General features: G+C 23.5%; 1 protein-coding gene across 1 annotated transcript in view; it reads left to right on the top strand.

Annotated features, from left to right (window-relative positions):
- Window positions 1–1,200: 1,200 nt before the first annotated feature.
- LOC122501284 (AF4/FMR2 family member 3-like) overlaps window positions 1,201–27,408 on the top strand; it is a 34,157-nt gene continuing 7,949 nt past the window's right edge. Inside the window, exons 1-6 of the mRNA XM_043610633.1 lie at window positions 1,201–1,289; window positions 14,688–14,742; window positions 14,846–14,883; window positions 17,383–17,899; window positions 21,648–22,445; window positions 25,497–26,414. Of these exons, the coding sequence (XP_043466568.1) occupies window positions 1,201–1,289; window positions 14,688–14,742; window positions 14,846–14,883; window positions 17,383–17,899; window positions 21,648–22,445; window positions 25,497–26,414 (2,415 nt within the window). The remainder of the gene's footprint in view (window positions 1,290–14,687; window positions 14,743–14,845; window positions 14,884–17,382; window positions 17,900–21,647; window positions 22,446–25,496; window positions 26,415–27,408) is intronic.

Raw genomic sequence — 27,408 nt, 5'->3', positions numbered from 1 at the left:
GAAAAAGTGAATGAATGAAAGAACATTCAAATTATTCTAGTTAATTAATTAATATTAATATAGTTAATTTTAAACTAAGTTTTAGTGATTTTTTTTCTTGAATTTTAGTAAAAATTTTCAACTTAGTTTCAGTCAATTTTTATTAAAACTTCAGTAAAAAATTACAACTAAGTTTTAGTCATGTTTATTAAAACTTTTGTACAAATTTTGGTATTTTAACTAAGTGTGGATAATTTTTTACTGAACATTTTGGTAAAACTTTTTTTTTAACTGAGTTACAGCTGTTTCTTTACAAACAGTTTACTAAGAATTTTGAATCAATTTTTAGTTATCATTCTACTATAAGACTTTAGTAAAAAATATTGTAAATTCACTAATTCAGTTTTAGGCAGAAAACTTTATTGAATTATTTATTTATTATTTACTTTATATAATTATCTATTTATATTTTATTACTTTATTTACACAGCTTTTCTAATTAATAATTAGAAAATTATTTATTTATTATATTATTTATTTAATGAAAATAAGTCTCTAGGGCCCTTAAAATGATCACTTTAGTAATTACAATACTAAGGAATAAAATTAATAATTCAGTTATTAAACTACTGAAGTAAATTAATAATCAAAGGAAATGAATTTATCATTCGGTAATTAAATAATTAATTAATAAATTAATAATCAATGAACGATTTTAATAATAAATATTAATTATTGTAAATAATAGTAATGATAATAATAATAATAGTAAATTAAAATTATTTTTGTAATAACAACAACACTAAGATTTGCTTCATTTCGTTTATGAGAGAACTTTCATGCCATCTAGACGGGAATTTAAAGAACTTTTAGGCGCGAAATTCAAAAAAGAAAATAGAGTTGTACTCTTGATATCATTCTATTAAAATTCTACAAATTTTTTTTAATCATTCCGCAAAAATTGAACCAAAATTTTTTCTCTGGGATAAACACACCCCGTCTGAGAAATGTGATTTGGAAATTTGACACGGCGAAATTTAGAGGAAAATTGGTATTAAGAGGATGGTATAAAAATGTTGTGTTCTGGATCTTATATTATTATTATTTGCCGTCTATCCTTTGGCTAAATGCCACGAGGCAAATGGCCAATCCTTATAGACTATATAATAGATTAAAAAATGTAGGCGTTAAATCCTAAGTAAATGAAAAGTAAGTAGCAAGATGGTTATGCATGGAAAAGTCTGGGCCAACTGTATCGATTGCTTGCTTGGTTGCAGTATGAGTATACACAGAAAGCAAAAAGGGGGAAGGTTTGTTGGAAGGTGGAAGCTGAAAGCGCGGGGGTGTGAGAACCCGACGCTCTCTCTCTCTTTCTCTCTCTCTCTCTCTCCACTCTCTCTCTTCGTCGTCCTCGTTGTTGTACGCCATCGGCGACACGAGGGTCACCAACCCGCTGCAAATCAATTTCACTATAGTCGAACTGCTTTTCTTCTCTCTTCGGGAACAAAGAAATATTATCTCTCTATCCCTTAGAACCAATCGTTTTAACAAGATGGCCTCATATTCTCATCAGAAAATCTCTATTTCTCTCTTTTTCTCTTTCTCTCTTTTTTCTCTTTCCCCTTTTCTCTATCTCTATTTCTTTTTTTTCTCTTTCTCCCTTTTCCCCTCCTTTTCTCTAATTCTCTTTCTCGAATCGAATGAGCGTTCGATTCGACTAACACGAGATCAAAAACAAAATGGCCAAAACTATTATTATTATCATTATCATTATTGCGATTATTACTTTCCCATAAAAAGAAAATATCGTAATTTTAACAGCTCTTCAAAAAGTTGTTTTGAAAATGAAAATAATTTCAGCTGTGTTTATTACACTCGCTTTGCGGGATTCCGTTTTAATCGCTGCGACCGATCCGTAATTCTTCATGAAACAAATATTCTTGGAAAAGAATTATTATTATTGGTCGGGTGAGATTTCAAATTGGTTTGCTTTGTGACGCCTGCTGTTTGCTACTTCTTCTGCTGTTTTGCTAAAAATCATAATTACAAAATTACTCCTTTTACGGGTGTTTTTTAAGCCCTTTTCTTTCTGCCCCCACTGGTTTTTTTTCCCAGTTTCTCTTAATACTTATAACAAAATAATTGCCACTCATTAGGTTCTGTTCTTTGTTTTCTTTTTTCATTATGGGAAATATACCTCTTTTGCTATGGTGCGAAAAGAATAACCTTTGAGTTTGACTGCAAATGACGCACTGCAATTTTTTTTTTATTATTTTTTTTTGAAAATATCAAATTGATACTAAAGTAGATCAAACTAAAAATCTTATTATTTATAAAAATAAATGAATTTTGGATTAATTTTATCAATTTTTTTTTAAATAATTGAATTCTTTTGCGAAATTTTTTGTGAAAATACTAGATATTGAAAATAATTAATTGAATTTCGAATACTTTTTGAAAATAATTGAATCGTTTTAAAGAATTTGATTATAATTTTTGAGAATAGTTTTTTGATTTCTAAGAATTCAAGAATTGTTCAATTTTTGAAAAAATAATTGAATTTTATTATTTATGAAAATAATTGAATTCTTGCGAAGAATTTTATTTAATTCTTTTTAAATAATTGAACTCTCGTGGAAAATTAATGAAAGAATTTATCAATTTAAAAAAAAAATAATTGAATTTCTGAGAAGAATTTTATTATTTATGAAAATAATTAAATTTTGGATGAATTATATCAATTTTTTTTTTAAATAATTGAATTCTTTTGCGAAATTTTATGAAAATAGTAGATATTGAAAATAATTGAATTTCGAATATTTTTTGAATTTAATTGCATCGTTTTAAAGAATTTGAATAAATTTGATCAAATTTTTTATGAAAACAATTGAATTTTTGCAAAGAATTTTACTATTTATAAAAAAAAATTAAATTTTTTCTTTCGTAAAATTTTATTGAAAATAATTAATTTTTGCAAAAATTTTATTATTTAAAGAAATAATTGAATTGTTTCGAAGGATTTATTAAAATTTTAGAAAATAATTGAATTATTTTGGAAATTAAGAAAAAAATTCAATTCTTTCATAAAATTTTATTGAAAATAATAAATATTTGCAAAGAATTTTACTATTTATAAAAATAATTGAATTGTTTAGAAGTATTTATTATAAATTATAGAAAATAATTGAATTCTTTCGTAAAATTTTATTGAAAATAATTAATTTTTGCAAAAATTTTATTATGTAAAGAAATAATTGAATTTTTTTGAAGGATTTATAAAAATTTTAGAAAAAAATTAAAATCTGTCGAGAAATTTTATCAAATTTTTTATGAAAATAATTGAATTTTCCTATTTATAAGAAAAATTGAATTGTTTCGAAGGATTTAGTGAAATTTTAGAAAATAATTGAATTATTTTCGAAATTAAAAAAAAATTCAATTCTTTCATGAAATTTTATTGAAAATAATGAATATTTGCAAAGTATTTACTATGTAAAGAAATAATTGAATTCTCACGAGAAAATTTATTAAAATTGTTTAAAAATAATTTAATTTTTGCAAAGAATTTTACTGTTTATAAAAATAATTGAATTGTTTTGAAGTATTTATTATAATTATAGAAAACTAGCTGTCGTACCCGTCTTCGACGGGTTGTAGTTTCTGATAATGCACTTAACAGTGTATCTACCAACCTAGAAAACCGGAAAATAGCCGGGAATTTGATTTGACAGGGAAAAAATAATAATTAGTTACTATTGTCTATTTCATTAGGAAAATAATACCATTTGAAACAGTGACCGACTTTTTATTATCAAATTAGTTATTTTTAACTAATTCAAATGCAGAAAACAATATTTCTCAATTTGTAGTACTTCAATCAATATAATGTATTAAAATAAATCTAAAATTTCCTCCAGTTTTTTGAGTTATAGTACAGTCTAATTCGAACTAATTGTATAGCAAGTAGATCCAGTTTTTCTCGGTTACATTAAATTCCCTGATATTTTACGTCTTTTCTGGTTGGTAAACACCCTGTTAAATGTATTATTAAAAAAAACCCGTCCAGTAAACCAGGAAAAATTTGGACAAAGCCGGAAATTGTTTTAAACCAAAATAAACACCGTGTTTAACTTTTGTCTTTACATTGATCAAGATATCTCTAAAAGTTAAATCAGAGAGCCCACAAATACTACTGAATTAAGCTTCATAGCAATTGGTATCAATTATAATTTTTTCAATTTTTTGATATTCAAAACATTTTTATACTTACATCTTCGTTATAAGAAAGTATTTTTGAAAAATTATGCTAAAATGTGACTAAATAACATGTAATACTCAACTATAGAAAGTTTAGAAGCAATCCATGAAAAAATATAAAATTTTGAAATGATTTGTGTTAAATAAATTTATTTATTAGAGTCAAGTATTTATTTAATTAATCCAATTAAGATTTATTTGATTCAACTAAATAAAATTATTTAAACGAAATAAATTCTTATTAGATCGAAATAAAAACTTTTTAAATAAGATATTATTTTTCAAATAATTATAATTACTTGAATCATATAACTTTTTTTAGTGTAGCTATAGTAAACTAAAAGTTATTAATGTGAACGAACATTATCTATATTAATAAAATCAGATTACTATCTGTACATTGCTCCAAACTTGAAAATTTTTATATATTTTTTCGTTTTGAGACATTAGAATTCTAAAAATGTAAAAAAAATTTCTGTCTGTCTGTCTCTGTCTGTATGCAAAACTTTGTTCGCGCATCAATTGAAAACGGTTCAACCAATTAAAGTGAAATTTGGCAGTCTATTAGGTATTAAAGTAACTTACAATCATAGCCTTATCCGATTAAAAAATATTAACTTGAACAAAAGTTATGACATTTTTCCAAAAAATTCAAAAAAACAAAAAAATGCAAATTTTTTATCTTTTGTAAAATGAATGAAAAAACTATCCTTAGCTAACTTTTTCAGATAAATACAACCCATTTCTACGATAAAATTTTTAAAAAAGATGTATTTTGAAATTTTTTTTCGTTTTTTTAGATCAACTTTTTTCTAAGAAAATAGTGATTTTTAATCTTTAAGCAAGCTTTTCAGGAAAAGTTATTAAAGTTTTTTATTTAAAGATCAGTATGTAAAGTAAAACATTTGCTACATTAAACAAAAATAATTAGCTAAATGCCATAAAAAAGAAGAAAAAATGTTGAATTTTAAGAAATTCGGTTTTTTGAATTTTTGCTAATTTTCCATAATTTTAGATTTTTTACCGAAGGGTGGAGATAACAAATTAGGTAAAGTATTTTTTAAGAGCACAAAAATAATAAAGCTAAATGCTATAAAAAAGAAGGAAAAATGTTGAATTTTAAGAAATTCGGTTTTTTGAATTTTTGATAATTTTCCATAATTTTAGATTTTTTACCGAAGGGTGGAGACTATTGAATAAGTAAAGTATTTTTTAAGAGCACAAAAATAATGAAGCCAAAAGCCATAAAAGAGAAGAAAAAATGTTGAATTTTAATAAATTCGGTTTTATGAATTTTTGCTAATTTTCCATAATTTTAGATTTTTTACCAAAGGGTGGAGACTATTAAATATAAGTAAAGTATTTTTGAAGAGTACAAAAATAATGAAGCTTAATGATATAAAAGAGAAGAAAAAAATGTTAAATTTTAAGAAATTCGGTTTCTCGAATTTTTGATAATTTTTTATTTTTTGCTAAAGGGTGGAGACTATTCAAATAGTATAATTATACTACCGAAATAGCTAATGGTAACTAATTATTAATTAATTAATTATTAACTAATTATTAATTATTATTAATTAACTAATTATTAATTATTAATTAATTTATCCCGGGTATTTTTGATTTTCCGCAGATTGGTAGAAACATTGTTAAATGTATTGGTAGAACTAGAAACTAAAACCCGTCGAAGACGGGTACGACATGACAGCTAGTGCTATATATTTTCAAAATTTTTAAAATTCAAAATTTATCTTTTGAAATAATTATTGTCATTAATTTTACTTAAATTTTATACAGGGTTAATTTTAGTATTTTTTATTACAATTTAGTCATCAGAATGAAATTTGAGTTTTTCATTTTTTGATCATTAATTAATAAAATATAATAGCAATTTTGAATTCTGTGCAACATACTGACAAAAGTCTCATATTAATTATATGGATATTGTTAATATTCTGACCTAATAGAATTCTTTTAAGAAAGTAAACTTATGATTTCAACAACAAATTTTTATTGTTGACCTAAGAAATACAACCGTATAAAAATTAATTACAAAAAAATTTCAATTTTTAAACTTTTTAATTTTTCAATATTTAAATCTAACACTTTTTATTTGTTATTCAAAATTTTATTATTCTGACGATTAAATCTTCATGAAAAACACTAAAATTAACCCTGTACCAAGTTTAAGTACAATTCACTAAAGTATATGAAAAAACTAAAAATTTCGAATTTTCGAATTTTTGAAAAAATGGCATAACTTTCGTCCATATTAATATTTTTTAATCTACTATCGCTAGGATTTTAAGTTAGGCTAATGCCTAAAAGACTGCCAAGTTTCACTTCAAACGATCGAACCGTTTTTCCGTGATACGCGGTCGAAAATTTGCGGACATACATACACACATACACACATACACACATACACACATATACACATACACACATAATTTTCTTAATAGTATTTTCGTATTCCTTAGAGTGTAAAAAGAAGGAATATAATAGAAATTTTGAATTCTATGCAATGTACAGACAAAAGTCTGATTTTATTAATAAGGATAATTGAATTCTTACAAGAAATTTTATCAAATTTTTTATTTTAAAAACAATTGAATTTTTGCAAAGAATTTTACTATTTACAAAGAAAAGTTTAATTGTTTCGAAGAATTTATTAAAATTTTAAAAATAATTGAATTATTTTGGAAATTAAAAAAAAATTCAATTCTTTCGTGAAATTTTATTGAAAATAATGAATATTTGCAAAGAAATAGTAGAATTCTCTCGAGAAAATTTATTAAAATTTCATTGAAAATAATTGAATTTTTGCAAAGAATTTCACTATTTATAAAAATAATTGAATTGTTTTGAAGGATTTATTATAATTTTAGAAAATAATTGAATTCTTTCGTAAAAATTTATTGAAAATAATTAATTTTTACAAAAATTTTATTAATTAATAAAATAATTAAATTATTTTCAAGGATTTATAAAAATTTTAGAAAATAATTCAATTCTTTCATGAAAATTAAAAATAATGAATATTTTCAAAGAAACAATTGAATTATATCGAGAAAATTTATTAAAATTTTTTGAAAATAATTGAATTTTTGCAAAAAATGTTACTATTTTTAAAAATAATTGAATTCTTCCAAAGAATATTACTATTTATGAAAATAATTGAATTCTTGCGAAGAAAAATTGAAATTTTTGAAGATATAAACAATAATAATTAATTACGTACTTAATAAATTAATTTTTTAAATTCTGATTATGAAAATTATTCAAAAATAAAAAATTTTGTCATTTCCATAATAAAAATAATAATAATAATAAATTGAATACCACGTTCCACGCGTAACATTTTCTGGTACAATTTAATAAAATAAAGAAAAAATAATAAGTAAAAGTTAAAAATGAAAACTTTGGGAAATATTCGCGAGGTTCGAAGACCTTGATCTATTTTGAATCTCCCGTTGTTTTTCGTTTCTTGCACAATATTTTCCTCGCCAAGTGTACACCATCTTCTATGTAGAGTAGAGGGAGAATAAAAAGAGCCTCCTTATACAAGGTGTAACTGAATCGAATGCCGTTGGCAATGCCTTCTCACGATTAACAAGGATTTATGACCTTGAGTCCGTGGTATACCGTCTAAGTCCCCTTCTGTCGATGGTTATCGATGCTTTACTAGCCGACCTTCTCGTAAAGCGAGCACCTTATCCCACTTGAAAGGGTCTTCAAAAAAAAAAAAAAAAAAAAAAAAAGAAGAAAAAAGAAAAAGCAAATATAAAAAAATATAAATCCCCGGCAGTCAAATGTATTCGTCTCCCTCCAAGAAATATCCAATTTTTCTCTGCGAAAAAAATTAAATTCACCTTTACTGCCTTCAATCATGACAATTTCTCTTGTGCGGACTACGGAGTTTATTACACTTGAAGATTTCTATGACAAATGTAATGTGAATATTTGTATATTATTACGAAATTGAAATTTCGATTCAAACCATAAAATTCATTTATTATTTCTCTATATTTACTATTTATATTTAATAACCTTTTAGATGATTGAAAATTTTATTACTCCGGCTCTAAAATACTCGAATAAACAATAGACCTTGTATTGCGATTCAATTCTTGTATTTTATTTACAATAAAATACAATTATTTACAATAAAATTTTATTTATTTTATTTACAATAAAATACTTCTCTATGAAGAAACAATAAAATAAAAAAATCACCGAAATTAATACCTATTAAATTAATGTTCATTAATAACTAACATAATTTAATTTCTCATTAATTCACAATTTTTCTATATGAAATTGAGACGAAAAAAAATCAAAAGTGTTGCGAAACTACATTTTTGATTCCTTTTTCGTCTCAATTTGATATCTACAGAAAAACTGCCTGAATTGAATAATTAAATTATTAATGTTATTACTACGAATTTAATTAGTTTTGATAATATCAATTTTTAATGAAATTAAATAGAAATTTTAAGAACTGGTAACAGAAATTCAATTATTTTCAAGAGAGATAAATTTTTCTTCGCATAAATTCAATTATGTTCAAAAATTTTTTAAAACTCCTAAAAATTTCAATTATTTTTATAAATAATAAAATTCTTCTCCGAAATTCAATTATTTTCGTAAAAAATTTAATAAAATTCTTGGCAAAATTTCAATTATTTTCAAAAATTTTCCTCATTTCAATGATTTTTGATATCTAGTATTTTAATAAAATTTTACAAAAAAATTCAATTATTTAAACAAAATTTTAATAATAATTTCAAAGGAATTCAAATATATATTTTATATATTTCTACGCACCAATTCAATAATTTTTAATTTTTTAATAAACTTTCTCCAAAGAATTCAAATATATTCAGAGAATTGAAAAAAATAATTCTGAGAAATTCAATTATTTCGAAACATTTAAATAAAATTCTTTTAAATATTCTATTATTTAAAAAAATTTGAATAAAATTTTTTCTCAAGAATTCAATTATTTTTATAAATAATAAAAGTTTTCTCGAGAATTCAATTATTTAAAAAAATTTTGATAAAGTGCTTTATAAATTTGAAATAAATTATAATAAAGTTGGTCGTAGAATAAAATTATTTTCGTTAAATAAAAAATTCTTCTTAGGAATACAATTATTGTCAAAAATGTTTGTAAAAAAAATTCTTCAAATCAATTCAATTATTTAAGAAATTTTAATAAAATTCTTCCCAAGAATTCAATTCTTTTCAAAAAAATAAACATTTTCACAGGAATTCAATTATTTAAAAGAAAATTTAATGAAATAAAATTCTTCAGAAAAATTAAATTATTTTTTAAAAAATTAATTAAGTCTTGAATTCTTTCTTTAAAATTCTTCACAGTTATTCAATTATTTCCCCAAACAATAAAATTTTAGATAATAATAATAATAATTGAATATCAGAAGAGTGATTGAGTGAATTTTTAGAAATAATTGAATTTTGAAAAGGTTTCAATCTTTGAAAATTTGAATTTATAGTTACAGTATTCAAATGATTCAAAATAATGTATTTGAAAATCTTAAATCCTATATAGAAAAATAATAATGATTAAATTATTTATTTAAAAAAGAAGTTATTGATGTTCTTCAGGGTCAGGGAAAAAGTGAAAATTTTGTCTGAAAATCAGGGAAAAGTCAGGGAAAAACAAAATTAAAGTTTTGTGGAAACCCTGAATAAAAAAAAATAGAAAAAAATTATCCTAAATATAAATAATTAAAAAAATGAATTATCCTAAATATAAATAAATAAAAAAACAATTTATCCTACATATAAATAAAAATAATAAATATTAATTAATATTAATTATTCCGCTATTGTAATTTACCGTAGAAAAATATACAATTTAGCATCATGAAAATGAAGTGGAGAAAAACAGGCGATAATTGCCATCCGCGAATAAAACCGTTGATTTAATAGAAGAAAAAAAAAATCCGTATCACTTTGTGTGTATAATGCAGAACAGATGTGAATCTACATGACCAAGAATTACACATATACCTGTTAATAAATTGATAAAACCAGTTTTTCCCAAGTGGCAACAAGAATATGAATTTTAAATATCTAATATCCAGTTTTCACATATTGGGATTTATTATTAAGTATCGTCACTGGGAAAAAAAATTTTTTTTTACAAATAGCCGATTATAAAATGAGATACCACGTGCCGTAAATATTCATACTTGTGATTTTATATATATTCGTATTATATTGTATATTAAATAACAGGAGTTTTATGCGCTGGAAAAAATTTGATTCAAATAAAAGTGGAATTATCGAAAAAAATGTTTATTTGTATCGAATTGTTTTTAAGTCAATTAAATGTTATATATTACATATCCTGAAGAAAGATATGATTACTAAATTATTTTTTTTTTAAATTATTATTTTCTGTTCTTTATTGACGACGAGAAATTAAAATTTGCAAAGTGCGATGACAAGATTTCCCCGCTCGGAAATTTTTCTCGATTTTTTCTCGAAGAAACAATATTTCTCTCTTGCAACATTGAACGATAATAATCAAGATGAGATCAATAGCCGAGGGATGAAGATTAACATATTAGATGATGACCAGAGGCGGTTAATGTGGTAAATAATAAAGGATAATAGGCGGAGATAACTGGTATTTCATTCAAGTTGCGGACGTGTATTATGATTGACCGAGCCTAAATGGATGATGAACGATGCTGTGTGTGCAACTGATTTATCTGGATCTTAGAGAGATGCCTCGAGAATCAAGAGGAATATTCTCTTTTTCAAATTATTCTGTTTGCACACGTGTGTGCGACGGTAGCTACGAATAAAAAAATCCCTAGTTTATTATTTTTTGGACAAAAATTGACTTTTCTTTCAAATACTATGATCAGCAGTAGTCGAAATTTTTGTCAGTGCTACTCTCAAAAAAATTCTTAGTCAACTATTTTTTTGATCAAAAATTCACTTTTGTTTTAATTTATACTATTCAGCAGTAGTCGGAAATTTTGAAACAAAATTTTTTTTAAGTGACACTCTCAAAAATATTTCTAGTTAACTACTTTTCACTTTACTATTCAACAGTTGCAGACTTCGCACTCATCTACCAAAACCTACTATTTACTACTTTTTTTTTTAACAATTTGCTACTATTTGGATACTTTTTAAGATTTATGACACTAAAAGCTGCTTTTTTCATTATTATTTTTGAGAAAAATTTGCGTTCACTTTAAATTCGCTAATAGTTGAAAATTGAAATCAATCTATACAATTTTAGTAAAATTCCACAATAAAATTCTTTGCAAACATTCAATTTTTTATAAGTAATAAAATTTTCACAGGAATTGAATTATTTAAAATATTTCATAAAATTAAAAAAAAAAAATTAATTCAAAAACTTTTTACAAAATTCTACCTTAAGAATTCAATTATTTTCTTCACAAGCAATTACATTTTGCACGAAAGTTCAATTATTTATAAAAAATTAAATAAAATTCCAGAATTTTAAAGAATACAATTATTTTCGTGTAAATAATAAAATACTTCTCAAGAATTATTTAGAATTTCAATAAAATTCTTCAGAAGAATTAAATTATTTTCACAAATAATAAAATTTTTCAAAAGAATTCAATTATTTAAAAAAAAATAAATAATTATTTTTTAAAAAATTGATAAATTCTTGAAATTTTTCATTAATTCTTCACAATTTTTCAATTATTTTCCCAAATAATGGAATTTTTCACGAGAATTCGATTATTTAAAAAGAATTAAATAAAATTCTTCGCAAAATTTCAATTATTTTCATTAATAATAAAATTCTTCTCTGAAATTCAATTTTTTTTTTAAAATTGATAAATTCTTTCTTTAATTTTTCACGAGAATTAAATTATTTAAAAAGAATTAAATAAAATTCTTTGCAAGAATTCAACTATTTCTCAAAAATTATAATCAAATTTTTTAAAACGATACAATTATTTTCAAAAAATATTTGAAATTCAATTATTTTCAATATCTAGTATTTTCATAAAATTTCGCAAAAAAATTCAATTATTTAAAAAAAATTGGTAAAATTCACCCCAAAATTCAATTATTTTCATAAACAATAAATCTCATCAAAGAATTTCAATTATTTTTAATACTATTTTAAATTAATTAATAAAAAAATTCAATTATTTTCACAAGTAAAGTGTTCTACAAGAATTCAATTATTTAAAATAAAATTTTCATAATATTTATTATATTTCGAAAAAATTAATTATTTGAAACAATGTTTATAAAATTCTGATGAAGAATTCAATTATTTTCAAAAGTAACAAAATTTTTTCACAGAAAATCAATTTTTTTTAAACATTTTAATAAAATTTTTAGCAATAATTCAATTATTTTGATAAATAATAAAATTCTTCTCAGGAATTCAATTGTTTTTGAAAATTTTAATAAAACTCTTTGCAACTATTCAATTATTTGCATAAATAATAGAATTCATTACAGGATTTCAATTATTTTTTATTCAATTTTAATTAATTTTTTTTTTGAAATAATTCAATTATTCTTTTAGATTTTAATAAAATTCTTCCCAAGAATTCAATATTATTTACATAAATAATTCTTCAAGTGAATTCAATTATGTCGATAAATAACAAAATTAGCTACTTTTTGATACTTTTTTTAAATTAATTATCGAGTGCAAAGTATGCAGTTGAATAAATTTTCCAAAAATTAGTTATTAAAATAAATGTTTTTTTAAAATTCTTTGAAAGAATTCAATTATTTACAAAAATATTAGAATTTTTCACAGGAATTCAATTATTTTCAAATATTTTAATAAAATTGTTCGAAAGAAATCAATTATTTGAAATACAATTTTAATTAATTTTTTTTTAAATAAGTAATTCAATTATTCTTTTAGATTTTAATAAAATATCAATTTTCCAAAAGATTTTTGGAAAATTTGTTCCATTTTTGATTTCGGTTTGTCTATACTCAGAATAGTAGCGAGAGAGGAGAGAAGAAAGAGGAGATAAAAATGGAGAGAAAGAGAAGAAGAGAGAGGAGAAGAAAAAGGGAGAAGAAAAGGAAAGAGAGAAGAAAAAGAGAGAGAGAGAGAAGAGAGGAAAAAAGAGAAATTCTGAAGATGCAAATTCAGAGTTGAAGAGGAAATCTAGTAGTATAGTATGCGGTTTGAAAAGGTAATTTTATCGGATATAAAAGGAGTGGCTGATGCTCCTAGGATTGAAAAAGGGCCCGCCAAGAGGTTGCGTGTTGATGAGTTTGCGGAGGGTCGATGTCCGCCTTGTGTATCGTTGAATATGTGGTCGCCACTTGACTTTGCTGCTTTCTACTTTCTGCCACTTTACTTGCCACTTCTCCCTTTTATAATGAAATGCTTCAATCTCGATTCGCAGTGGAAGGTTTTTCAGCAAATGCAATTTTTCTTTTTTCTATTCCCAAGAGATTTTCAACTCTCTGGAATTTGTCGATTTAGTCACAAGTCCCCAGAGAGATTTGTCTCTTTCTCTCTCTCTCTTTATATCACACACTTTATTATTAAGAGGCATTTTATTTTTATACATTTCTTTTCTTTTCAAAAAAAAAAATTAACTGTTGTAAACTATCCGGAAAAGAGAGTTCGAAACAAATCCAGAAAAATCCAGAAGAAATGCGCAAAAGTCAGACAAAAATTAGAAAGAAATCCAGAAAAATTTAGAAAAAATGCGGAAAAAGTCGAAAAAAAATTCGGAACGAATCCGGAAAAATCAAGAAAAATTCAGAAGAAATGCGGAAATATCGGAAGAAATCCGGACAAAAAATTCTGAATGACTCCGGAAAAATTCGAAAGAAATCCAGAAAAAAATTCAAAAAAAAGTCTGGAAAAAATTCGGAAAATTGCCAGAGGAAATTGGGAAAATTTTGATTTTGACAAATTGATATTTTTATAGAAATAAAATTAATTAACAAATATAATATTAAAATTAATTAATCCCCCTCCCATAGAAAGTACAAACTTGTGACAAAGATCCAAACAAGAAAGGGTATTTCATTTTTTTTTGTCCCAAAGTTTATAGAACTTGGATGCGGCTAATTTAGGTAAAGTTCTCTCTCGTGAGAAAATTAATCTGCATTCCACTGGAATCAACCGGTTAGGAGAATTTCTGAACTTATCGATTCGCGTTATCATTTGACGGAATTTGAAGAATATGAGCGTGTTTAAATTCCCGTTTGATAATCTCGCATATTTGAATTTTGTTTTCGTAATATTATAAAATAAACAAAATAAATTATTGAAAATTTACAATAATTGCCATTTAAATATTCATTTTCACACGCAGATATAATTTATTTTTCTTTCCCGCTTTTGTCTTTTTTTTTGTTTTCTCTCTTTGTTGTTTTTCTCAATGATTTTTCTTTTCTAAACGGTAGTTTTTATTTGAATGTTACAGGAACTTGGAACGTGACTTGAGCCTCTCTGAAGATAGCGAAGATGAAGTGGATAAGGTGAGAAAAATTGTTGCCATACATCGAAAAAAAAAATATATTTTCATATCTTGTTTACTTGTTTTTCATCGAAAATAAATTTTTTTTCTCTTCTCTTTTTTAGATTTTACCACCGAGACCGATACCAGATCTTTCTGTCGAGTAAGTTATTAAAATTACGATATTATTTGGTTGCATTTCTTTTTTTTTATTATTTTGTATTATTCTGTTATTTATTATTTTATATTATTATTATTTTAATTGAAAAATAAATTTAAAACTATGAAAAAATGTTTCATAAAAAATTCTAGAAAAATTCAAATTATTATTTTATTTTATCCAGTGTTGCCAAAGGGAATTCAGGAAAAATTCAGGGATTTTTATTAAAACTACTGGAAAAACATTAAATTTTTAGAATTCGTAAGAAAATTCTTAATTTTTGTGTCTTTTTTGTTTGCCTCATAAACTATGAATTTGCGACGAATTCTAATACAAAACCTTCAAATTTTTCTATTTCCGACAATAATTTTTAAAAATTCTCATCAAAATTTCAATTATCTTTAAAAATAATAAAACTCTTCGAAATTCAATTATTTTCAAAAAATTTAATAAAAATTCTTTGCAAAATTCAATTATTTTCATAAATAACAATATTCATCACAAGAATTCAATTATTTTCAAAAGTAATAAAATTCCTTGAAAAAATACAATTATTTTCAAAATTGTTTTAAAAATCCTCGTCAAGATTTTAATTAATATCTTTATAACTAGCAAAATTTTTCGCCAAATTCAATTATTTCTAAAAATCTTATTTCAATTTTTATCGAAATTTTCAATTATTTTCAAAAAATGCTTCTGAACTTAATGATTTTCAATATCTACTATTTTAATGAAATTTGCCTCAAGAATTGAATTATTTAAAAAAGCTTTGATACAATTCTAAGCAAACATTCAATTATTTTCAAAAGTAATAAAATTCGAGGGAAAAATTCAATTATTTCAAAAATTTTAAAAAAATCCTCTTCAAGATTTCAATTATTATCTTTATAAATAGCAAAAAATTTTTGACAAAATTCAATTATTTCCAAAAATTATATTAAAATTCATCTCCAAAATTCAAATATTTTCAATAATTTTCCTCAATTTAATGACTTTCAATGTCTCATATTTAAATAAAATTTACCAAAAGAATTCAATTATTTAAAAAAAAATTTTCATAAAATTCTACCCAAATATTTAAATATTTTCATAAATAATAAAAATTTCACAAGATTTCAATAATTTATCAATTTTTTATAAATTTCTTTGCAATAATTTAATTATTTTCATAAATAATGAAATTTTTACAGGGATTCAATTATTTCCATAAATAATAAAATTATTTTTAGGAATTCAATTATTTTTAAAAATAATAAAACTCAATGCTGAATTTCAATTATTTTTAATACAATTTTAATCAAATTCCTTAAAAAAAATGTAATTATTCTTATGAATTTTTATTAAAAGTCGTCAAAAAAATTCGATTATTTAAATATTTGTTAATAAAATTCTTTATGAAAATTCAATTTTAAGAAACATTCAATTATTCAATAATAAATTATTTATTTTTTTATTTAAATAATTGAATTCTCGTAGAATTTTCTAATAAAAATTGATTTAAAAATGAATTTTAGTTAAAAAATTCTTCTCAAAAATTCAATTATTTTCAAAAATTTTAATAAAATTCTTGACAAAATTTCAATTACTTTCATAAATAATAAAAATTTTTTAGGATTTAATTTAAATTATTTTTAAAAATGTTATTAAAATTCGTCAAACGAATTCAATTATTCAATAAATTATTTTTTTTTTATTTAAATAATTGAATTCTAGAAGAATTTTCTAATAAAAATTGTAACTGTATTCTTATAATTTAAAAAAGGTTTGGATTTAAAATTTTTGAAAATCCCTATTTCTATGGGAACAAGAATAATCATTAAGTATATTTATTTAAAAATGAAGTTATTGATGTTTTGGAATAATTTTCCAATTAAAGAAATTCGTAAATAAATGTAATAGAAAATTTTTTTCGAGTATCTAATAATTTTGAGAGTGAATCAGAATATTTCAGGGAAAAAGTCAAAATTTTGTCTGGAAATAAGGGGAAAAACAAATTAAATTTTTTTTTGCAACTCTGTATATTTTTTATTATTGAATGAATACGAAGATTCTTAGTTTTTCTGCAGATATTAAATTGGGACAAAAAGCAGATTCGCTTTTTGTCTCAATTTGATATCTGCTGAAAAAGTGTGTTATTATAAATTATGTTTTATTATTTTTAAATATTTTCATTTAGTTATGATTATTTTTACTCATTTTTAATTATTTTTACTTATTTTTTATTTTTATTTATTTTTTATTATTTTTACTTATTTTTTTATCATTTTTACTTTTTTTTTATTATTTTTATTTTATTTTTTATTATTTTTATTATGTATTTAACTTTTTTTTAGTAAAAAATAATTTTCAGGAATTTTTTTTTAGTATTTTAACTTATTTTTTTTAGTATTTTCACTTATTTTTATTTTATTTTTTATTATTTTTACTTAGTTTTAATTATTTCACTTGAATTTGATTTTTCTCTTGAATTTATTTGATTAAAAGATTGATTTCCTTTTGCAGTTTAACGGCACCTTTGCTTCCGGCGATGGCGTCAGCAGCTGGACCGCCCTTACCGCCAATGTCGCCGATGGGAATGTCGCCAATTGGTCCATTGTCGCCGCCGAGGCCGTTGAGTCCACCGGCAGCATCGCCGTTAATAAAGCAACCGATGCCCACGCCGCCAAGAATGCTCTCGCCAACAATTTCAAGTCCGGCGAATAAACGATCACCAAATCCTCAGGCTCACCAAAGACCTCCAAGTCCACCTGGACAAGCGCCGCCAAGTTCTGGAAGCGCGAGTTCCAGCTCGGATTCCGGATCGGATTCCTGTTCGGATAGTAGCGATGACTCGGAAGATGAAGTGGCGAAGCCTCCCGTCAAGGGCCCCACGACTCCACCCTCCGTCTCCCCGCCAGCTCCCGTCGAGGAACCGCCGTCCGCGGTCGAGGAATCGAAACGCCGATGGGATCTCAGTTCGTTCATGAACAAAACCGCTCTGCAGACCGGCGATCAGAACGCTGACACCAAAACCAAACAGGTATTTTTTTTTTTTTACTTTCGATACTTTCGAAAACGTAAAACCCTCTCAAGGGTTGCCACGCAAACTGGAAAATCTGGAAAACCAGGAAATGTCTGGGAATTTTATAAACCTTGAAAAAATCTGGAAAAGGCAGGGAATTTTGATCGAAATCCTAAAAAATGGTTGATTTTCTAAAGTTATTGTATTTATTCTTGAAATCTATAATTTTACTTAAATATTTCAGAATTAATTCAATTTTAAAAGAGTTGCGCTTGCAATTTTCAAATACTAGATGAACTTCAAAAAATTTTGATTTGAAATTTTGTAAAATTTCAATTTTAAATGAATTTAATTAGAAATTTTAAAAAAATTTTAATAACTAAAAATCTTCTGAAATTAGTTAAATTTGTTAATATATATTTAATTGATTATTCAAAATAATGGATTTATAGAAGGATTTTGATTAAAAACAATAAAACAAATTGAAATTTGAAGCAATTACAAATTATTGCAGAAATTCAATTTCTTTTAAATAGTAAAATTCTTGTCAGAAATTCAATTATTTTCGAAAAATTTTAATAAAATTCTTGGCAAAATTCTAATTATTTTTAAAAACTTTCCTTAATTTAATGATTTTTAATAATCTACTACTTTAATAAAAATTCCCAAAAGAATTCAATTAGTTAAAAATTTTTTTAAAAATTCTACTCAAACATTTCATTATTTTCATAAATAATAAAAATTTCACAGAAATTCAATTATTTACAAATTATTTTTCAATTATTTTCATAAATAATAAATTTTTTTACAAGGATTCAATTATTTTCATAAATACATAATAAAAATCATCGCAGACTTTCAATTATTTTTATAACAATTTTAATGAAATTCCTTGAAAAATGTAATTATTCTTAAAAATCTTATTACAATTTCTCAAAGAAATTCAATTATTTTCAAAAATATTAATAAAATTCTTTGTAACAATTCAATTTTTTTCAAAATAATTTTAATAAAATTCTTCGTAAGAATTTAATTATTTTAAAAATTTATCAAAATTCAATTATTTTCAATGTCTACCTTATTTCAATATAATTTTACAAAAGAATTCAATTATTTAAAAAGCATATTTAATAGAATTTGTCTCAAGAATTCAATTATTTTCAAAAGTAATATAATTTTTCGCAGAAATTCAATTATGTTCAAAAATTTACAAAAATTTCAATTATCTTTAGAAATAATAAAATTGTTCTCCAAATTTTAATTATTTTTAAAAAATTAAATAAAATTTTGACAAAATTTCAATTATTGTCTACAATTTTCCTCAATACAATTATTTTCAATATCTACTATTTTAATAAAGTTTTCCAAAAGAATACAATTATTTAAAAAAAAATGTTGATAAAATTTTACGCAAACATTTAATTATTTTCAAAAATAATAAAAATTTCACAGGAATTGCATTATTTAGAAATTTTTTTATTAATTTCTTAGCAAAATTTCAATTATTTCCATAAATAATAAAACTCATATTTTCAATTATATTCAAAAATTATAAAATTCTTCGCAGAAATTTAATTATGTTAAAAAGATTTACAAAAATTCTCGTCAAAATTTCAATTATCTTTTAAAATAATAAAATTCTTCTGCGAAATTCAATTATTTACGAAAAATTTTAATTAAATTCTTAGAAAAACTTCAATTATTTTCAAAAGTTATTTTCTCAATTGAATGATTTTCAATATCTACAATTTTAATAAAATTTTTCTCAAGAATTCAATTTTTTTTCAAAAGTAATATAATTCTTCGCAAAAACCCAATTATTTTCAAAAATTTACAATAATTCTCCTAAAAATTTTAATTATCTTTATAAATAATAAAATTGTTCTCCGAAATTCAAAAATTTTCAAAAATTTTTAATTTTTAATAAAATTCTTGGCAGAATTTCAATTATTTTTTTAATACAATTTTCATCAAATTTCTCGAAAAATGAAATTATTCTTAAAAATTTTATTAAATTTTTTTTTAAGAGAATTCAATTATTTAAAAATTTGTTAATAAAATTCTGTATGAAAATTCAATTTTAGGAAACATTTAATTATTTCTTAAAATATTTATTTTTGCAGTTAAATAGTTGAATTCACGTAGAATTTTCTAATAGATATTGATTTGAAAATGAATTTCAGTGAAAATTTTAGATTATAATTGAATATTGAAAGCATTATAACGTGGATTTTTATAGAAATAATTAAATTTTCAAAAGGTTTTAAATTAAAATCTTTGAAAATTAGAACTTTTCATACTTTTAATTAAGAATTTTGTAGAATTAATTTTTTTCAAAAAGTTTAATGGAATTTTTTTTTAATTATTTGAAGTTTTTAATTTCTAATATATATTTAATTGAAGAATTTCAGAATAATCGAAATTTCGTAAAATTAAATTGTAAACAAAAGAATTTGAAAATTCATAAAAAACTTTTTCAAAAATTATTTTGAAAAAATTGACTTAAAGAAGAATTTTAGTTGAAATTTCTAGAAATGAATAATCGTAATGATGAAAATATTTCTTGAAGAAGTTACAGTAACAAAGTATATCAAATTTTAATTTCAATTATTTTTAATACAATTTTAATTGAATTCCTCGAAAACTGTAATAATTCTTAAAATTTTTATGAAAAGTCGTCAAAAGAATTTAATGTTTTAAAAATTTGTTGACAAAATTCTATATGAGAATACAATTTTGAGAATCATTTAATTATTCAATAAATTATTTATTTTTGTATTTAAATAATAATTGAATTCACGTAGAATTTTTTAATAAAACTTAGTTTAAAAATGAATTTCAGTTAAAATTTTAGAAAGAATTGAATTTTGAAAAGGTTTCAAATTAAAATCTTTGGAAATCTAATTTTTTTCATACTTTTAAGTAACAATTCTGTAGAATTAATTTTTTTGAAACGTTTAATTGAATTTTTTTTTTTTAAATTATTTGAAGTTTTTATTTTCTTTTGTTATATTATGTAAAGAGTACTTTTCACCCGTTTATTTTACCAAATAAATAAATAAATATTTAATTGAAGAATTTCTGAATAATCGATGAAATTTCGTAAAATTGAATTGTAAACAAATGAATTTGAAAATTCTTAAAGAACTTTTTAAAAAATTATGAAAAATAATTGATTTAAAGAAGAATTTTAGTTAAAAATTCTAGAAAATAATAATTGAATTGAAATGATGAAAACAATTTTCAAGAAGTTACAGTAACAATATTCTTAGAACATGAAATAATGATTTCATCATTTTAAAAAGGTTTCAATTTGAATGTTTTGAAGAATTTTAATTCCTACGGAAAACTAATAATGATTAAATATTTATTTAAAAAAGAAGATATTGATGTTTTCGAATAATTTTCCAATTAAAGAAATTCGTAAATAAATGTAATAGAAGATTTTTTTGTCTATCTAATAATTCTGCGAGTGAATCAGAATAATCTTTAGAGTCAGGGAAAAGGTCCAAGTTTTGTTTGAAAATTAGGGAAAAGTCTGGAAATCAGGGAGTTATTTAATTTGGTAATAATATAAATGTTGTTTTAAAAATTTGGAAAACCTGGAAAAGTCAGGGAATTTGAAAAGAGCAAAAGCGTTGCAACCCTGCAGCCTCTTTTTTCTTCTTTTTCTCGCTGAAAGAAATTTTGAGAAAAGTAAATTATTTGGAGAAGAAAAATTTTCTAACTGAGGAACAAATTAATCAAATTTTCAATTTTTTTCCAGAATGACGCGTCGAGACGATCGGGTTCGCCGAGTGCCCAGGCGGAATCGAGATCACGTCGCGAGACAAGCAGAAATGGCGCTCACGATTGGCAATTGGACGAGGCTCTGAAGAGAACGCGAAATTCGACAATGATGAGCGTGCTGAGTGACAGTGAACAGCAATCGGACACGGAGAAACCCCCTGCAAAAGAAGAGCCAGAGAAACCAAAACCGCCAGACGTTCGAAAACGTGGTCGACCGAGAAAATCGGTAAAAAGTCCAAAACCAAACAATCATCGTGCGTCCGACGAGGCAATGAAGAATGTGACGAAACGCAGTCGACCAAGAGCTGGCTCGTCAAGTGTAGGCGGTGTCAATAGTCTAAAGAAGAAGGTACCTACCTCAAAGCCCACGTTGACGACCAGCGATGACGCGAGTGACGCGAGATCGCCGGCCGTCTCCAGTGATTCCGAATGTGAACGTCCAACGACAGCGTCGTCGGTGAAAATCCCGGTGAAACGTCGATCGCGATTGAGTGTCTCGTCGAATGACGACGATGGAAATGCTTCTGATAAGAATAGTGGTTCGGATGATGAGGACTCTCGATGGAGGCGGGTTTCCGTTAAGCGCAACAAAATCCCAGAATCGCCCAAGAAGCAACAGGATAATAATAAGAAGAAGAGCCCCACGAAAAGCAATCCCAGGAGGCCCAGATCTCGAGTCACTAATAATAATAATAATAATTCTGGTTACCATTCCGATTCAGACAGCGATTCTGAATTTACGAACAGTGAGGCCGTGAGGAATAGCAGAATTCAGGTACGTCTGGGACGCATAAATATTAGCTAAAAACGGAAATTTATTCGATTTTCCAGTCGATCGAATTTTAACAGGTTGCGTTTAAAATTCAGACGATATTTTATGGAAGTTTGGATCAATATTCAACTTTTGATTGTGGATTTTTATTTAAAGTTGAAGTTCGCAATGTTCAGAATCGATGATTTAGTAGAAGAAATATTAAAATTAAAATTTTACTTATTTAAAATTTATTTATTTATTCGTTAAAAGGAAGGAAATTATCTTCCACCTAAATTTATCAATTATTTAATTTATTTTTTAATATTTGTTTTCTTATTTTACTTATTTAACTTATTTAACTTACTTGACTCATTTAACTTATTTAACTTTTGTATATTTTTGTTTAAAAAAATTAATTACTTAATTAAAAATTTTTTATCAATAATAAAAAAAAATTTGTGTCTAAAAGTATTTTATTGTCTTGGTAAATTTACTTATTTCACTTTTGTATATTTTTGTACAAAAAAAAAATGTAATTTTATTGATCAATAATTAAAAAAAAGATTTGGACCTGAAAATATTTTGTTTTTATCAAGAAAAATATTTTTTTTTCTTTCAATCGTTGATAGTAAACGTTGTGAACTTCATTAAAGTTTTATTTAAACAGTTTTCGAGTGTCGAAACTTATCGACAGACATTTGTCCTAAAAAGTCCTAAAAAGTAAAATTATTATTTATTAATTATTATTTTTAATTTTTTAAATTTCGTTTTAAATATATTTGAAAATTTTGAAAATTTTGAAAAAAGTTACGTTTTATTCTTATATTTTTATAAACTTCGACAATAAAAAAGTTGTCACAGGTCAGGAAAATAAGGAAAGTCAGGAAATTTTTATCTGAAGTAGTAAAAAAATATCAAATTTCTAGAAATAGTAAAAAAAAATTCTTATTTTGCGTTCTTTGAAAACATATTGAAAAACTTAAATTATTATTGAATTTTCTTATTTTCTTAGAAACTTTAAAAACACTATGAAGAGTTACAGTTGTAATTTTTAGAAAAATATGAATTTTTGTATGTAAATAATTGAATTTTCGTATGACTTTCTGAATTATTATAAAAAATAATTGTTTTAGAGAAAATTTTACTGAAAAATTCTTGGAAATAATTGAATATTAAAAGAGTTTTTAGTGAAAAGTTTTAGAAATAATAATAAAATTGCAAAACGTTTCAAATGTAGTTTTTTTGAAAATTTTAATAATTGGTAGATATTATCATTTTCATTACAAATTTAAAAGAAATTGAATTTTCAAAATATTCTGTTTTCAGAAGGTTTGAAATTGAAAATACAAAATTTCAACCTAATTCTTAAAATTAAATTATTTTGAAAATTAAATAACAATAAGATTTTAAAATTATTCATTTAACACAAATTTTTTAAATTTTGAATAATTTAATATTTATGCCTAAATTTTGAAACTTGTTTATTTAAACAAATTTTTTTTTTGAAAATTGAATTTTTGAAAATAAGTAAAAAAATGTTAAACAATTAAAAAATTTAAAATTGAAGTTATTGTCGTGATATCAATTTTAAAAAATAATTTAATTTTAGATTATAAACAAAATTTTTTGAAAATTTAAATTGTTGCAAACAAATTATTTATAGTTAAATATTTATTTAAAAACTTTCGTAAGTTTTAAATAATTTTATTAAAAATTCTAAACAAATTATGTTTTTTAAAAAATTTTTAATTCAATTTTCTGAAGATATTGAAATTTTTTAAAAATTTTATTGAAGCATTATCAAATGGAAAGTTTAATTAATGAAAATAGTGTAAAATAAAAATCTAAATAATTACATTTGTTTAAGAATTTTATTAGAAATTTTTAAATATTTATTGAATTGAATTTTCATGGAATTTTGTTTTCAATAATAATTGGTAAATAATTGAATTTTACAAACAATCAAATTTTTTTGTTAATTAAATTAATTAATTAACAATTTTTTTAAAAATGGATATTTTTATTAATTAGTTAAAAAATAGTTATTTATTAAAATTGTAATGAAGTTTAAATTCAAAATTTTGTTAAAAATATGAATTTTCAAAAAGTTTTATTCAAATTCTGAAAATATTCCGTTTTTAGGAAATATTAATTCCATTTACTAAAGTTCTGTTTATTGTAACGAAAGTTTGAAAATAATTAAATTTATTGAAGAATTTCATTAGCAATTGGAAAAAAATTGGATTTTCAAAGATTTTGAATTTTAAACTTAGTAAATATTTGAATTTAACAAAGAGTAATAATCGAATTTTTTTTATTAATTATTAAAAATTTTATTAATTTAAACTAAAATTAAAGGTTTTTTATTAATTGGTTAATTTTAAAAAGATTTAAATTCAAAATGTTGTAAAAAATTGAAGTTTCTGAAAAGTTTGATTTAAAATTCTGAAAATTTTTTTTAAATAGGTATTTTAATTCTATTTTTTAAAGATACTTGATTTTTTGTAAGCAATTAATTTTGAAAATTTTTGAAATAATTGAATTTTTATAAAATTAAATTAAATTAAAATTAATTAAATTTCAATTATATTTTTTTTAAAGAAAATTGAATTCATTATAAGCGAGTATAATTGAAAATTCTTGAAATAATTGAATTTTTCTAAAATTTTATTAATTTAAATTAAATTTCAAATTCTATTTTTCTAAAGATAATTGGATTTTTATAAACAAGTGTAATTGGAAATTTTCGAATGACTGGAATTTTCTAAAATTCTATTAATTTGAATTAAATTTAAATTTTATTTTTTAAAGATCAACTTCTTCTAGTAAAAATAATTGAATTTGCTAAAAGAATTTCGCTTCTAAAATTCTGTCTGAAAATCAGGGAAAATGAAAATCAAATTTTTTGGCATCTGTGAAAATAATTTAGTTTTCGTCGTACGATTAAATTAATAATTAGATAAAAGATTCTGATCTTCCAATTCAAAAAAAAAAAAATTTGAAAAATAAACTCTTCCGTTTAAAAATGTTTTTCAAAATAATAAAATAATAAAAATGTGAAATGTTTTGCAGGTCGCTCGAGTACCTCCTCGACCTCGAGCTCCATTAACGAGGACAACATCGCCAGACAATTCGGACAGTGACAATAGTCCGGCATCGGGAAAATTACAGGAGGAAGACGGCGGCAATGTTCAGGACAAAAAGAAGAGTGACACTCTTAGGAAATTATTCTCATCGGCAAAGGGCGGTGGCAAGGGTGGCGGTAAAGGTGGCAAGGGCGGCAAAGGTGGCGGCAAATGCGGTATATACGTCGAGGAATATACATCGGCAAATACTCCAACAGGTGGAGAAAGTCCATATAAGAGGCTCTCGTCGCAAACTTCCACAATTCCGATACCTCCAATTAGTTTTGTTAATGGTCTACCTAGTGTTCTCTGTCGACTTGATTTAAGTCGAATTTCCCATATACCGCAAATTTCACGCGGCAAAGAACTGAGACAACGTACCGAGCTTCCCGACACGAGGCCGTCTTCCAGACAACAACAACAAAATTCATCGTCCGCGCAAAGATCGTCAACGACGACGACGATGACGACGCCGACAATACCAGAGGAGGGTGAAATTGTTGAGAATCCAACGACGCAGGACGTTAGTAGTAGATCGCGTTCAATGGACACGAAAAACATTGTGATTAAAACCGAATTGGAAATGAAACCGTGTTCTGTAAATATTATTAATATGTGTAAAGGTGATGGTGATAGTGCCGGTTTAATGAACACATCAAGCAGTTCCGGTTCGGGTTTAAGTGGTGCTTTCAACGGCAATGCGCCCAAGCGGAAACGCAATTTGAGTTGTAGCTCGGTTTCGAGTTTGAGTACTGTGTGCTCGGTTGATGTCAAAGTCAAGGACGAGGCCAAGGAAAAGAAGAAGAAGAGGAAACGAAAGCACTTGGAGTCTGATGTCGTTGCTTCCAGACCCTCCGCTAATCAGGTATTTCATTAGTTTCCTCATTTTTTCCATATCCTTCCCGAAAACATTAACGAATATATTAAAGGTGAAAAAAGTTAACAATCTCTACGAATCAATTTCACACTTAAGCTTCTTAATTTTTCGGAAAGAAAATTCTGGGATATTGCTAACTTCTTCCACCTTTAATAAATTACTACCGAATGATAAACTTCTTTTCTTTAATTAACGAATATAATTCAAAATCTATATTAATAATCGTTGTAATTCGGTAATCTGTTCACAGTTTGAAGTTAACTTTTTTGTTTCCTAACTTTTTTAATAATTTTACTTTTTAAATATTTTCAAATTAATATATTGAAAATAATTGAATGCTTGCAAATTAAATCAAAATTTTTTTTAATTTATTGAATTTCTTCTTCGAAGAATTTCATTATTTTTATGAAAATAATTGAATTCTTGCGAAGAATTTTATTTAATTATTTTTCAATAATTGAATCATTATGAAGAATTAAAAAAACAATTTAACAATTTTTTAAAATAATAATTGAATTTCAGTGAAGAATTTTATTATTTATGAAAATAATTGAATTCTTGCGAAGAATTTTATTTAATTTATTTTTTTTTAAATAATTTAAATCTCATGAAAACTTTTATTATTTGGAAAAGTAATTAAATAATTGTGAAGAATTAAAGAAAGAATTCAAGAATTTATCAATTTTTTAAAAAATAATTGAATTTCTGAGAAGAATTTTATTATTTATAAAAACAATTGAATTTTTGCGAGTTTTATTTAATTTTTTTTCTCATGAAAACTTTTATTATTTGGAAAAATAATTGAATAATTGTGAAGAATTAAAGAAAGAATTCAAGAATTTATCAATTTTTTAAAAAATAATTGAATTTCTGAGAAGAATTTTATTATTTATGCGAAAATAATTGTATTCTTGTCTGGAATTTTATTTAAATTTTTATAAATAATTGAATTTTTGTGAAAAATGTTAATTGCTTGTGGAAA

The sequence above is a fragment of the Leptopilina heterotoma genome, unplaced genomic scaffold (genome assembly GCF_015476425.1).
Source record: "Leptopilina heterotoma isolate Lh14 unplaced genomic scaffold, ASM1547642v1 Lhet_103, whole genome shotgun sequence".
Taxonomy (NCBI): domain Eukaryota; kingdom Metazoa; phylum Arthropoda; class Insecta; order Hymenoptera; family Figitidae; genus Leptopilina; species Leptopilina heterotoma.
This window is presented reverse-complemented; position numbering and strand designations above follow the sequence as displayed.